This window comes from Montipora foliosa, chromosome 6, assembly GCF_036669935.1.
Source record: "Montipora foliosa isolate CH-2021 chromosome 6, ASM3666993v2, whole genome shotgun sequence".
Lineage (NCBI taxonomy): Eukaryota > Metazoa > Cnidaria > Anthozoa > Scleractinia > Acroporidae > Montipora > Montipora foliosa.
In genome coordinates this window covers 1,318,501-1,334,916 of record NC_090874.1, presented here as the reverse complement: position 1 = coordinate 1,334,916, position 16,416 = coordinate 1,318,501, and the positions used below count along the sequence as shown (strand labels likewise).

The window sequence follows — 16,416 nt, the reverse complement described above, 5'->3', positions numbered from 1 at the left end:
TTGGTTGGATTTCGATAAGAAACTCAAACGACAACTGGATGGCGAGGACTACTAAGAGACGCCAACGACGACGTACCCGTCAACGAGGTGGCAAGTTCGACTTGCAGAATGCTTTGGCCAAGACGGGGATCGAGTTTCATTAGCCTGGCTATCAGTACATGGGTCCTGGCACCAAACTCGCCAAACGACTCAAACGGGGTGATCCTGGCATCAATCGGTTGGACAAGATTGCCAAGACCCACGACATGGATTATGCCAAGGCCAGAAACTTACAGGACAAGTGGAAAGCCGACGACAAAATGATTTGGGCTATCAGTAACCTCCCAGGCAAAAAGAAGAAGACGGAGAAAGTGGTCAAAAAAATCATGCAAATGAAACGTAAACTCAAACTTTAATTCTTCTTAACGAAATTTACGATGGAATATTCTTGTCCGATGACACCAAGGACCGTAAATGTCAATAAAAGGTACAAAACGAAACTGTCCCGTTCTCTGGTTCTTTTTAATTTGTTTTTCCGGGTGCCATATGGGTTGTCTCCGATAACGCCATGCTTCGTGGAGGGCATGCGCTGTCGCAAAACAAAACAGTTTACCCCACATCATCACAGCTCTCAAATGACGACGTGAGCGACGTAATTGGATCTGCAACAAAATGAAAATGTCCATCAGTCCCTCTTCTCATACGATAGCACGCAAAAAGCCATATCAGAATACACTCCGCACGTTCCATCATCAACCAGCCTTGGGTAGGACAACACATTCGACAGGGATCTGAATGGGACGGTACGACCATCTGAAAAAGTCAAAATTCGTCCGGTTAAAATAAACAAGAACAGTAGGGAGGTCCCAGACTGTGATAACGTCTCGTACGTACAACCAAATGTCCTTTGGTACTCCGGTACACCAAATGTCCCTCCTCGTTGCGGACCATAATCTGACGACGCCATACAGGTGGATCTAAATAATAAAGGGCCACGCCTCTATCCTCTTCCAATATCTCCTCCTCAAGGTCCTCATCCTGGGGATAAATCACGCGTAACTGAAACTGTCCGATGTCTGTTATTGGATCCGACCCCATATAATTATAAAACCCCTACCGTGTCACGATCGCATCCACAATGGCAAGTTTCTGAACGGTGGTAGAACTTTCTCTATGACATCCGGCACAGTAGTCATGGTAATCAGGCGTCTTGATAACAATACACTAGAAAATGAGCAAAATGACTCCAGTCAATCCATGAAAAAAGAAAGTCCAGTCAATCGTTCCTCCATCAACATGCAGCGAACTTCCGGCGTATAGGGTCGTCTCTCGTGCACATGAAAGCGACCACTCCACGTACAAAAACATCGATCGGCACTGACCATGATCTGACAAGGAAAAAATTATCGTGTAAGCTCCCATAAGGAGTGTGTTTCATAACATCCCCTGTACGAGAAGGTACGGGATCTCGCGGTCACACGCAATACCCTGCGACACCCAAACGTTCCCAGACACTGTCGTTCATGTTCCCACGGTGGGGTATGTCCATCAAATCGGTGAAGACAACGTATGCATGTCACGGGTCCAAAGGAACAACAAGGTGCATCCCAAAGCATGAATCCTTCCCCATAAGCGTACACTATCATGGTCTAAAAAAGACAAACCATCTTTTGAATAGATGTCCAGACTTGGAGATAAACAGTCTCTTGTTCAAAGGAATGGGGTCGCCTAGACGAATAAGCCGATCCATACTTAGGTAGACTGCACCAAGTCTATGAAAAAACAGAAATAGGTAGGAGAATCGACTATCAGCGACGGTATCTAGGCATCACACCTCTATTGACGAGTCTTAGTATCTCCATACGAATATGTATCTCCTTGCCCGTCATTGTCCGTAAAAACTGCCCGAAAAAAAGGAGAGAGCGCACCACAGCTAATAATAAAGGGAACGGAACGTATTAGACCTCTCATGAAGAAGAGACGAGACGGACGACGTTCACAGGAGAACCGCTTATCAATGGCGACAAATGCGGCCATGGCAACCGACCGCCCTCCATAATTCCACCACAAATTCCAGCTCTTTCACCTTCCAACCCCGCTGGGATGAAAAATGGGTACATCTGTTTAGACGACACCACATCTAACGATAAAGGCAACGAAACGTATGAATTAGTAAGGCATCCCAATAGAGACCTGTGGCACTAAGACAGAAGCAATAGGAGGAACAACATCCACACCCATAAGAGGTACAACGTCCTTCCTGAAAAATCAAAAAAAGGGAACCTCATAAAAAAGAGACCGACGGCGGTCCGTATGACAACGACGACGTCCATAGGAGACTTCCAACCCGTCACATCCACAGCAAATCAGGCATCCGTAACATACGCAATGAAAGGGATTGCAATCCAATCGTTTCAAACAATGGATGCATGTGGCGGCGGACTCCACACATTGCAGACACTCCCACTTGATCCAAGACCATTGATCCCCTGGACAATGTCGATACCCTTGATAGGTCCTATGTTCCTGTACCACCATCTAAAAGAAAAATGTTTACGTTTTTTAATCACTCGAAAACACTCATCCAATAACACATCCTCCATCGATGCTGTTCAGTTGTGCGCGGAGGTCGTCGCCGTAAGGTTTCGAAAGAATTCTCAAATTGACAAATCACCTGCATATGATAGAGAGAAAAACAGACTATTACCTGCAACAACCACTCCCTGACATAAATGACACCAGTCCCCCAAATCACGACAACACGGTGGGAAACCATAACCTACGTTACACTCACAGATCATGCGTCCTGGACGACGGCGACGTGCGTAAGAGACCGAACAGGAACAGTCCCACTTTCCACACGTAAGTTCAACGTAACTACAACGACATTGCCATTCGACCCAATGATGATCCTCTCCAGTGACCACCAGGACCTACAAGAAATGACACCTGACATAAATAACACCAGTCCTCCAAATCGCGACGACACGGTGGAAAACCATAACCCACATCACACTGACAAATCATGCGTCCTGGACAACGGCGACGTGCGTGACAGGAACAGTCCCACTTCTCACACGTATAAGTGTGTATACTACAACGACATTGCCATTCGACATACACTCTCCACGTTCCAGTAACCACCATGACCTAGAAGAAACAGCGACAGTGAGGGGTTCAAAGGGGCATACAAAGAAGACCCCTTCGGTAGAGGGGGTATTGACACCAACGACAAATGACAAACCCCTCTCGACGACGAGGGGAACGATAGTTGCCCGTACAATAACGATACCTTGGACAATTCAACATTCGACCAAGACAATACCGACATAACATGATTCGGCTTCCAACATGTTGGTTCCCATACGATAGCACGCAAAAAGCCATATCAGAATACACTCCGCACGTTCCATCATCAACCAGCCTTGGGTAGGACAACACATTCGACAGGGATCTGAATGGGACGGTACGACCATCTGAAAAAGTCAAAATTCGTCCGGTTAAAATAAACAAGAACAGTAGGGAGGTCCCAGACTGTGATAACGTCTCGTACGTACAACCAAATGTCCTTTGGTACTCCGGTACACCAAATGTCCCTCCTCGTTGCGGACCATAATCTGACGACGCCATACAGGTGGATCTAAATAATAAAGGGCCACGCCTCTATCCTCTTCCAATATCTCCTCCTCAAGGTCCTCATCCTGGGGATAAATCACGCGTAACTGAAACTGTCCGATGTCTGTTATTGGATCCGACCCCATATAATTATAAAACCCCTACCGTGTCACGATCGCATCCACAATGGCAAGTTTCTGAACGGTGGTAGAACTTTCTCTATGACATCCGGCACAGTAGTCATGGTAATCAGGCGTCTTGATAACAATACACTAGAAAATGAGCAAAATGACTCCAGTCAATCCATGAAAAAAGAAAGTCCAGTCAATCGTTCCTCCATCAACATGCAGCGAACTTCCGGCGTATAGGGTCGTCTCTCGTGCACATGAAAGCGACCACTCCACGTACAAAAACATCGATCGGCACTGACCATGATCTGACAAGGAAAAAATTATCGTGTAAGCTCCCATAAGGAGTGTGTTTCATAACATCCCCTGTACGAGAAGGTACGGGATCTCGCGGTCACACGCAATACCCTGCGACACCCAAACGTTCCCAGACACTGTCGTTCATGTTCCCACGGTGGGGTATGTCCATCAAATCGGTGAAGACAACGTATGCATGTCACGGGTCCAAAGGAACAACAAGGTGCATCCCAAAGCATGAATCCTTCCCCATAAGCGTACACTATCATGGTCTAAAAAAGACAAACCATCTTTTGAATAGATGTCCAGACTTGGAGATAAACAGTCTCTTGTTCAAAGGAATGGGGTCGCCTAGACGAATAAGCCGATCCATACTTAGGTAGACTGCACCAAGTCTATGAAAAAACAGAAATAGGTAGGAGAATCGACTATCAGCGACGGTATCTAGGCATCACACCTCTATTGACGAGTCTTAGTATCTCCATACGAATATGTATCTCCTTGCCCGTCATTGTCCGTAAAAACTGCCCGAAAAAAAGGAGAGAGCGCACCACAGCTAATAATAAAGGGAACGGAACGTATTAGACCTCTCATGAAGAAGAGACGAGACGGACGACGTTCACAGGAGAACCGCTTATCAATGGCGACAAATGCGGCCATGGCAACCGACCGCCCTCCATAATTCCACCACAAATTCCAGCTCTTTCACCTTCCAACCCCGCTGGGATGAAAAATGGGTACATCTGTTTAGACGACACCACATCTAACGATAAAGGCAACGAAACGTATGAATTAGTAAGGCATCCCAATAGAGACCTGTGGCACTAAGACAGAAGCAATAGGAGGAACAACATCCACACCCATAAGAGGTACAACGTCCTTCCTGAAAAATCAAAAAAAGGGAACCTCATAAAAAAGAGACCGACGGCGGTCCGTATGACAACGACGACGTCCATAGGAGACTTCCAACCCGTCACATCCACAGCAAATCAGGCATCCGTAACATACGCAATGAAAGGGATTGCAATCCAATCGTTTCAAACAATGGATGCATGTGGCGGCGGACTCCACACATTGCAGACACTCCCACTTGATCCAAGACCATTGATCCCCTGGACAATGTCGATACCCTTGATAGGTCCTATGTTCCTGTACCACCATCTAAAAGAAAAATGTTTACGTTTTTTAATCACTCGAAAACACTCATCCAATAACACATCCTCCATCGATGCTGTTCAGTTGTGCGCGGAGGTCGTCGCCGTAAGGTTTCGAAAGAATTCTCAAATTGACAAATCACCTGCATATGATAGAGAGAAAAACAGACTATTACCTGCAACAACCACTCCCTGACATAAATGACACCAGTCCCCCAAATCACGACAACACGGTGGGAAACCATAACCTACGTTACACTCACAGATCATGCGTCCTGGACGACGGCGACGTGCGTAAGAGACCGAACAGGAACAGTCCCACTTTCCACACGTAAGTTCAACGTAACTACAACGACATTGCCATTCGACCCAATGATGATCCTCTCCAGTGACCACCAGGACCTACAAGAAATGACACCTGACATAAATAACACCAGTCCTCCAAATCGCGACGACACGGTGGAAAACCATAACCCACATCACACTGACAAATCATGCGTCCTGGACAACGGCGACGTGCGTGACAGGAACAGTCCCACTTCTCACACGTATAAGTGTGTATACTACAACGACATTGCCATTCGACATACACTCTCCACGTTCCAGTAACCACCATGACCTAGAAGAAACAGCGACAGTGAGGGGTTCAAAGGGGCATACAAAGAAGACCCCTTCGGTAGAGGGGGTATTGACACCAACGACAAATGACAAACCCCTCTCGACGACGAGGGGAACGATAGTTGCCCGTACAATAACGATACCTTGGACAATTCAACATTCGACCAAGACAATACCGACATAACATGATTCGGCTTCCAACATGTTGGTTCCCATACGATAGCACGCAAAAAGCCATATCAGAATACACTCCGCACGTTCCATCATCAACCAGCCTTGGGTAGGACAACACATTCGACAGGGATCTGAATGGGACGGTACGACCATCTGAAAAAGTCAAAATTCGTCCGGTTAAAATAAACAAGAACAGTAGGGAGGTCCCAGACTGTGATAACGTCTCGTACGTACAACCAAATGTCCTTTGGTACTCCGGTACACCAAATGTCCCTCCTCGTTGCGGACCATAATCTGACGACGCCATACAGGTGGATCTAAATAATAAAGGGCCACGCCTCTATCCTCTTCCAATATCTCCTCCTCAAGGTCCTCATCCTGGGGATAAATCACGCGTAACTGAAACTGTCCGATGTCTGTTATTGGATCCGACCCCATATAATTATAAAACCCCTACCGTGTCACGATCGCATCCACAATGGCAAGTTTCTGAACGGTGGTAGAACTTTCTCTATGACATCCGGCACAGTAGTCATGGTAATCAGGCGTCTTGATAACAATACACTAGAAAATGAGCAAAATGACTCCAGTCAATCCATGAAAAAAGAAAGTCCAGTCAATCGTTCCTCCATCAACATGCAGCGAACTTCCGGCGTATAGGGTCGTCTCTCGTGCACATGAAAGCGACCACTCCACGTACAAAAACATCGATCGGCACTGACCATGATCTGACAAGGAAAAAATTATCGTGTAAGCTCCCATAAGGAGTGTGTTTCATAACATCCCCTGTACGAGAAGGTACGGGATCTCGCGGTCACACGCAATACCCTGCGACACCCAAACGTTCCCAGACACTGTCGTTCATGTTCCCACGGTGGGGTATGTCCATCAAATCGGTGAAGACAACGTATGCATGTCACGGGTCCAAAGGAACAACAAGGTGCATCCCAAAGCATGAATCCTTCCCCATAAGCGTACACTATCATGGTCTAAAAAAGACAAACCATCTTTTGAATAGATGTCCAGACTTGGAGATAAACAGTCTCTTGTTCAAAGGAATGGGGTCGCCTAGACGAATAAGCCGATCCATACTTAGGTAGACTGCACCAAGTCTATGAAAAAACAGAAATAGGTAGGAGAATCGACTATCAGCGACGGTATCTAGGCATCACACCTCTATTGACGAGTCTTAGTATCTCCATACGAATATGTATCTCCTTGCCCGTCATTGTCCGTAAAAACTGCCCGAAAAAAAGGAGAGAGCGCACCACAGCTAATAATAAAGGGAACGGAACGTATTAGACCTCTCATGAAGAAGAGACGAGACGGACGACGTTCACAGGAGAACCGCTTATCAATGGCGACAAATGCGGCCATGGCAACCGACCGCCCTCCATAATTCCACCACAAATTCCAGCTCTTTCACCTTCCAACCCCGCTGGGATGAAAAATGGGTACATCTGTTTAGACGACACCACATCTAACGATAAAGGCAACGAAACGTATGAATTAGTAAGGCATCCCAATAGAGACCTGTGGCACTAAGACAGAAGCAATAGGAGGAACAACATCCACACCCATAAGAGGTACAACGTCCTTCCTGAAAAATCAAAAAAAGGGAACCTCATAAAAAGAGACCGACGGCGGTCCGTATGACAACGACGACGTCCATAGGAGACTTCCAACCCGTCACATCCACAGCAAATCAGGCATCCGTAACATACGCAATGAAAGGGATTGCAATCCAATCGTTTCAAACAATGGATGCATGTGGCGGCGGACTCCACACATTGCAGACACTCCCACTTGATCCAAGACCATTGATCCCCTGGACAATGTCGATACCCTTGATAGGTCCTATGTTCCTGTACCACCATCTAAAAGAAAAATGTTTACGTTTTTTAATCACTCGAAAACACTCATCCAATAACACATCCTCCATCGATGCTGTTCAGTTGTGCGCGGAGGTCGTCGCCGTAAGGTTTCGAAAGAATTCTCAAATTGACAAATCACCTGCATATGATAGAGAGAAAAACAGACTATTACCTGCAACAACCACTCCCTGACATAAATGACACCAGTCCCCCAAATCACGACAACACGGTGGGAAACCATAACCTACGTTACACTCACAGATCATGCGTCCTGGACGACGGCGACGTGCGTAAGAGACCGAACAGGAACAGTCCCACTTTCCACACGTAAGTTCAACGTAACTACAACGACATTGCCATTCGACCCAATGATGATCCTCTCCAGTGACCACCAGGACCTACAAGAAATGACACCTGACATAAATAACACCAGTCCTCCAAATCGCGACGACACGGTGGAAAACCATAACCCACATCACACTGACAAATCATGCGTCCTGGACAACGGCGACGTGCGTGACAGGAACAGTCCCACTTCTCACACGTATAAGTGTGTATACTACAACGACATTGCCATTCGACATACACTCTCCACGTTCCAGTAACCACCATGACCTAGAAGAAACAGCGACAGTGAGGGGTTCAAAGGGGCATACAAAGAAGACCCCTTCGGTAGAGGGGGTATTGACACCAACGACAAATGACAAACCCCTCTCGACGACGAGGGGAACGATAGTTGCCCGTACAATAACGATACCTTGGACAATTCAACATTCGACCAAGACAATACCGACATAACATGATTCGGCTTCCAACATGTTGGTTCCCGGGTGGAAACCGACGACACCACCCACACTCAAACATGATAGTTGATTCTCCTACGAACGTCGCCGTCATCTAAAAGACATCAAAAAAGATAAACGAGTCTATCAGGATCGCTTCGATTTCGACCCAACACAAATAACAGGGACGTACTGTGCCATGTTGACTGCAACCTGGTAGACGGGACAACTCTTCGTGAATGGGTTTCCAGCGTTCCCTTCGGTCCTTCTCTCGGTCCTTCTCCTCCTCTAGATCTCCAACCTCCAGCACATGTTGACGTACTTCGGGAGGTAACAGGTCCCAATACGAAGCCTCGTCTCGGATCGTTGGGGGCTTTTTGGTGGTCTGGCATTCTTTCCGCCAACGTCCATTGTCTTGCTTGACCCATACCTCTTCCTCATAGTTTGGGTCTTGCTCGATCTCCATACCACGTCTGGCCACCGCCAACTCAATCATACGTCTCTTCAGATCCGATGCCATGACTTTTGATACGCCACTCGATCGGGCTCGCTACTTAACAGGAATCGTTCCACCAATCCCCGTTCCCCTAAGGGGTCACATGACTCTCTGGGGGGATACCCCCCATCCCCCCAGAAGACCTATCTCCCTTCGGATTGGTCCATCCATAATACACATCAAGGTCCTTCAAGGTGACCCTCTCTCTATAAAGGACACGTCATCATTTTTTCACAATTCATCTCATCATGGATAGTGACGATGACTTAGCTCAAGCGCTCCACGAGTTTGAACAAATAGGAGGTGCCGCTCCAGGACGTTTCGTCTTTGAAAGACTACCTGTGGTGGAACGACGTAGTGTCCGTCTTGGGGTTCGTAAACGGGTCTTTCAACTTCACCCTCGACAGATGGGAGCTTTCATTCCTCGACAACGCCTGACCGATGCCCTCGTGCAAGGTCTTCGTACTGCTCTAGACGATCTGATCAATGACCAAGACATTCCGGATGGCGACCGGATTTACATTGCTCTGGCCTCCAATTGTATTGCCAACGCCTACAACGGTTGGGGACTGCGGGCAGGGGAATGGCGCGCTCAAGGTCCACATGTGGATGCCTTACTTGGGAATCTTTCCCACATGCTCAACTCCAACGAACAATTTGAAATGGACGATTCCTTCACCCTCTCCTTCGTTCACGTACGCGGTGCTCCCACAGGTTCCGGTTACAAAAGAAAACATTTACCAGGTCATCAAGCGTCGACGCGTCTCAAAGAGTTCAAACGCTGTGTCTTACGTGTTCCACAGGATGACCAAAATCTATGCTGTCCACACACCATCCCTCTAGCTCGAAGGGTCCATCAACACCAAGACGACCCTCCACGTCGCAGACAATGGGCCCGCTCTCATGGTAACCATCGTCGCATCACACGAGCGGCTCAAGAGCTTCTAGACGAAGTAGGTCTTCCTCCCCAACCCTGCGGCCCAGAACAACTCCCAGTCACAGCTCCCAGTCACCAAGACTACACCATCGTGGTCGTGGACGCCAACCGTGCTTATGCTCGTTTCGCTTACGGCCGTGGGGACACTTTGTTAGGACTCTTACACGAAGACGGTCATTACAATGCCTTATCTTCCTTACCCGGTTTCTTCGGCAAAGATTACTTTTGCAGCAAGTGTTTTCGAGCCTACCATATTTTGGGTCAACATGCCTGTCGCAACAACCAAGCCAATCATTGCGGAGCCTGCCTGCAAGACGGATGCCCTGATCATGCCGAGGCCTACCGACAGTACCACAAGGCTCAGACACTCTGTATCCTCTGTGGACGTTCTTTCTATGGGGACCTCTGTCTCCAAGCCCATCAGTCCCAGACCCAAGCCGGTAAACCCGTCGATCCTCAACATCCCTCCGTCTGTGCCACTTGTCGTCAGTGTAAAGAAGGTCACCGCATGTTACGCAGCGTCAAAGAGATCCGAACCCATCGGTGCGGGTATCGGGAATGTCCGTGCTGCCACAAACAGGTCGACATCCATCACCATCGATGTTTCTTACAAGTGGAAAAGACCCCCGCCGAGCGACGACGCGAGCAACAACGTCGACAATTCTTCGACAGAATCCTGACCAGGGGACTGGCACCTCTCTTAGCCAACGAGGCTGCTGAATTGAATGCCTTGCTCGCGGGCGACGACGACGACAAGGACGACGAGAACGAGGACGAAGAGAAGCCGCCCTTTCACGTGTTCTTTGACATTGAGAGCATGCAAGTCGAGGGACATCACGTACCCAATCTGGTGGTGGCCGAGACGGAAGACAACGACGATCGTCCCGTCTCATTCAAAGGAGACGGCTGTCTCTTTCACTTCCTGGAATGGTTAGAAACGCTGACCGAAGACGGAACGCGACCCCTGACGGTGATTGCCCATAATTTCAAAGGGTACGACAGTTATCCCGTCATCGATGAACTCCACCGGCAAAAGAGAGAGATTGAACAAATCCGAAACGGTGGGAAAGTCCTCCAACTCACCTACCCTCACGAAGAGACAACCATACGATTCATCGATTCGCTCTCCTTCTTCCAAATGCCACTAAGCAATTTCCCCAAGACGTTCGGACTAACCGAACTCAAGAAAGGACACTTTCCGCATTTGTTCAACACCCCAGAGCATCAAACGTACGTTGGCCAACTTCCCGACCAATCCTTCTACATGCCCGACGGGATGTCCGTCAAGAAACGTCGCGACTTCGACACCTGGTTCGACGATCAAGTAACGCGAGAGGTCGTCTTTGATTTTCAAGCCGAACTCCTGGCGTACTGCGAATCGGACGTGAAACTCTTGAAACAAGGATGTCTCACCTTCATGAGGGATTTCCAAGCACGTGCTGAATTCAATCCTTTTGAGCAAATGACGGTAGCCTCCGCCTGTAATCGCTACTTGCGCATGCATTGTATGGAAGAAGAGACCATTGCATCCAAGCCCCTCTTAGGATGGCGAGGTCGTGTCAATCATTCCCAGGCCTCCATAGAATGGTTGACTTGGTGTGAACGCAATCTACAACGTCAAGCCTGGCTGACCCTCTCACCAGAAGAACACGAGGACCATGAAGCCATGGCTCGTGCGTACGGGCATGCCGTAGCGGATCATCATCCCTTACATCGACAACGCATCCAGCATGCTCGAAACGAGGGCGAGTACCACATTCCTGGCACCCGATACACGGTCGACGGATACGATGCCGACACCAAGACCATCTACGAATTCTACGGGTGCTTCTGGCACGGATGTCGGACCTGTCATCCCCAACGCACCGACGTACATCCGACTCTACTCGATCGGACCATGGACGAGGTCCATGCTCTCGTCGACAAGAAACGCACGTTCCTCATCACGCTCGGGTACCAATTCGTGGGCATGTGGGAATGTACCTGGAACGTCCTTAAAGAATCCAACCAGGACATCATAGACTTTCTAGCCCATCGAACCCTCCAAGCCCCCCTAGAACCACGAGATGCTTTTTACGGGGGTCGGACCAATGCCATACATCTCTACACTCACATCGAAGAGGAGGAGGAGGAGATCCAATACGACGATTACACGTCCTTGTATCCTTGGGTCAACAAGTACGGCACCTATCCTGTCGGACATCCCACCTTCCTCTATGAACCCGATACCACCAATCTCTCGCCTTATTTCGGCTTGGCCAAATGTACCGTCCTTCCACCTTCACGTCTCTATCATCCCGTGTTGCCTTACCGTAGTCACGACAAGCTCACTTTCCCCTTATGCCGTACCTGCATCGAAGAGAACATTTCCAAACCCCTTTTGGAAAAGACGCACGCCTGTCATCACACCGACGAAGAACGTGCCCTCGTTGGTACGTGGTGCACCCCTGAATTAGACATGGCCGTACAAAAAGGCTACGTCATCCAACACGTACACGAAGTATGGCATTTTAACCATCAATGCACGGGGCTCTTCAAATCCTACGTGGACACGTGGCTCCAAATCAAAGAAGAAGCCAGCAGCTGGCCCGAAGGATGCACCACCCCTGCTCAGAAACAAGCCCACGTCGATGCGTACTATGCTCAGGAAGGCATTTGTCTCGATCCCACTAAAATCCAAAAGAATCCAGGACTCCGAGCCCTGGCCAAGATGATGCTCAACTCGGAGGTCCTAAGAACTACGGTTACAAGACCAAGAACGGAAAAGTAGAATGCAAGGTCCGCGGTTTCTCCCTCAACGTCGAAGGGATGTCTCAATTGAATTACAACGTCTTGCGTCAAAACACTCTGGATGAAATGCATCGTCCTCTAGACAAACCGCGTACCACTCGTGTCATGCAATCTCACACCATTCAAAGAAATGCCAAGACCTACACCTTAGAAACACACCCCTCTCACAAAGACTACCGACTCGTCTACTCCAAACGGGTCCTGGATCCCACCACAGCCCAGACCTACCCTTACGGTTACGAACGGTTCACCGAAGAGGATCTGGATCTCGCCCAAGTCTTACCTGAATTATTTGCTTAGGGACGAGGTTATTAGACACCAGGTCTCCTCACACGTTCCCGCTTGTAAATACGTTTGTTTGTTGATTAAACCGTTCATGATTCGAGAAACCAAGAACCACGGTGGTCTCCTAAGTGTTCCCCCCGGTTTTTCACATTCTTCACATACTTTCTGCAAAGTCCCCCCGATGTTGGACTTTGACCCTGCCGTCTCCGCCAATCCTCTTCACGTGTGCACGTGATAATGGCGGACCCAAAAATTTCCACCAATCAGAAGCCGATGCATCTCATTAAAATTTCGTCTCCACCAATCAGAATGTTCCATTCAAAACTGGCTTATATTCCCATATAGTACTACTACTAAGCTGCAAATGTTTAACAAAACTGAGTTGACACCAATAGGTTCAGTTAAAGTCGAGACACTGAATCCCAAGAATGAAGAAATCCTAATGTTGGAATACTCAATAGTAGCAAAGGGTCACATGCCAATTCTCAGTGCGCAAGCCATTCAAGAATTCAAACTCATGACAATACACAGTGATAATATCATGTCAGTGATGACAGACGCGCCCGCGCCCGCGCAACCCCATAACAATGATATCGTAGCAGAGTTCAAGCATGTTTTCGAGGGAGACGGCAAATTAGAAGGGCAACTCCACCTCGAAGTAAATAACTCAGTTTCCCCAGTAGCCTTACCCGTTCGCAAGACTCCAATAGCGCTAAAGGAGCCATTAAAGCGTGAACTAGACCGCCTGACAGACAAGGGTATTCTCCAACCGGTCCATGCTCCTACCGACTGGGTCTCGTCTATGGTAGTGGCGACCAAACGGAATGGTAAGATACGTCTCTGTGTTGACCCAAAGCCCCTAAACAAGGTGTTGAAGAGAAGCTACTACCCGCTGCCTGCTGCCTAAGCTAACGAATGCAAGGGTATTCACTGTAGTAGATGCAAAAAACGGTTTTTGGCACGTTCAGTTAGATGAGCCGAGTAGTCTCCTTACCACGTTTGGGACCCCCTGGGGCAGATACAGATGGACTCGCATGCCTTTTGCAATTTCAGTCGCTCCGGAGGAATTCCAAAGAAGACTCGACCACGCTTTAGAAGGTCTGAACGGCGTCGAGCCCATCTTTGATGACATCCTCTTATACGGTGTCGGTGAGACAGACGCTGAGGCACTAAGCGACCATGACACAAAGCTACGTGCACTATTCCAAAGATGTCGTGATAAGGGAATCAAACTAAATAAAGAGAAGCTGAAGCTCCGTTGCTCACAGGTATCCTTCATGGGCTACACCGTTTCTAAAGATGGTCTCAAACCAGATCCCGCCAAACTGCAAGGCATCCAAGAAATGCCGTCGCTGCAGAACAAACAAGACGTCAAACGATTCCTCGCGATGATAAACTACCTGCAGCGCTACGCACCCAACCTGTCGCAGGCCACAGCCCCACTCAGGGATCTTCTGAAAGAAACCAACCAGTTCTCTTGGGACACCCCTCAAGAACAAAGCTTCAACAATGCCAAGCAAATCATATCAGAAGCTCCAGTTTTTAGTTGATTTAATTTGTGCTTATTATGTTTTTGATGTTAAATACCCCCAGTGTATCTCAGGTGTTCTTCACTTTTTTGCAAGAGACTGTATTACTACAAAGTGACAATGAACTTAAAGGAACAAAGTTTGCCACCTTTATGGCAGTATTCAAAAAGGGAAGCTTGAAGGAAGTTACGGCATGCTACATGCAATACGTTCTGAGAGCAAAGGAGTCACATTGACGTTTTACAATCATTTTAAAATTGAAGTTCAAATTCAGTATTACTGTATACTACGAATACATGCATGTGTACCTTTCATCGTTATTTTGAGGTTTCCCTTCTTGAAAAAAAAAAAACAAGATTATTTACGATCTATTTTCTTTTTGTATCAATTTGTGGAAAGACTGTATTTTGTGTCATTAGGAACAATCTAAAGTTAAAGTTTTGTGAACTTACTTAGAATATTAATTTGAAAACCGTTGTAAATAAATTATTTTTAAAAGTGGACCACTGCTGTTGTTTTGTCCAAATAATTGTGTAAATGTATAAATATAATTTTGGGTGTCTGGTAAGGTGTGCATTTTAACACACCTTTGTGTGTGTTGTTTTGAGGACAAGAAAGGAAAGGTGTGTTGCAGTAACACACCTAATTTGAGAGACTAAGAACACACTTTTCTTATAGTCAAACGAAATTGTTTCAATAATTTATAACAACGAGGTCTCGTTTATTATTTTCACATTAACAAAAACAAACCTCAGAAAGATCCAAATCGAGAATATTAAGCTTTGCTGGCGGACCAGAAATAACCTTCAGCCTAACCCTACCGTGGATTTCATCACTTTGTGAAAGGACCCCTGGAGCTAGGATAGGTTAGTTACCTCTCTTCTCTGTCCATTTAAATGTTATGTTTCTTACCATTATTAAACTCTCTTTACAGAGAAATTTCAAGCCTACAAACAAGCCATCACTAAGCACACAGAAGCAAAGGAAGAACTCGACGTTAAGTTTACAGGAGGGCAGAATGGATGTAAACAAAGGGACCATTTGTTTCTTTCCCGAGTTCGCAACTTCTCATCGCGTGACGTTTTCCCTCTTTCTTGCGCATGTCACCGGCCTGCAATTTTCCAGCTGTTGCCAGTCGATCATTGACTCGGTACAGTTCCACGAGCTTCAAACCGGGCTTTGTGCGCCTTTGAAATGGGTGATCGTTGCCTTTGCTGTTTTGGTGCCTACCTATTATCATAAGAGGTTCAACAAGAACAACGAAAAGTATGAGAAATCGTCCCGTTATTCTAAGCATCAGCGATTGTTAATTTAGGAATTAATTTGGTATCCGTGATTGGATGTGGATGATAGGAGAGCAAATTTCTTGACCAGTGCTGACGTCGTCCACATAACCTCAAATTTGGTCATTTGACATCGTTATCGGGACCAAAATGGAAAGAAATGTGCCCAAAATGTAAAACGCCCATACAGAGCCTTTGTTTGGTTCTTAAAATCTCTTGTTCTTCTGTTGTTCAGCAACAACGAGCAAAAGAAATGAACCGCAAGGTCACAAAAGCTAGCAAACGACTATACATGACTGAGGAATGCCTTGCAATGGGACCCCCAGAAACCGCCAAATCGACAAAGCGAGGTGCAGTGAGTGACATTATTCTAATCCTGTCACGCTTGTTGTAATTCAACACGTCCTTGTTTTACCCGACTCAGCAGGATATCTTGTGTGAGTCAGGCAGTCTTTTTCTCATCTTAAGTAAAGTG

The 16,416-nt window shown here is 47.2% G+C and overlaps 2 protein-coding genes across 3 annotated transcripts in view; one reads left to right on the top strand and one right to left on the bottom strand.

Moving 5' to 3' along the window:
* Window positions 1–16,416, bottom strand: part of LOC138006218 (uncharacterized) — a 100,356-nt gene that overhangs the window by 67,446 nt on the left and 16,494 nt on the right. The window lies entirely within an intron of this gene.
* Window positions 9,366–12,824, top strand: LOC138004934 (uncharacterized). Its single transcript, XM_068851231.1, has one exon. It carries the CDS (start codon window positions 9,366–9,368, stop codon window positions 12,822–12,824), a length of 3,459 nt encoding a protein of 1,152 aa, XP_068707332.1.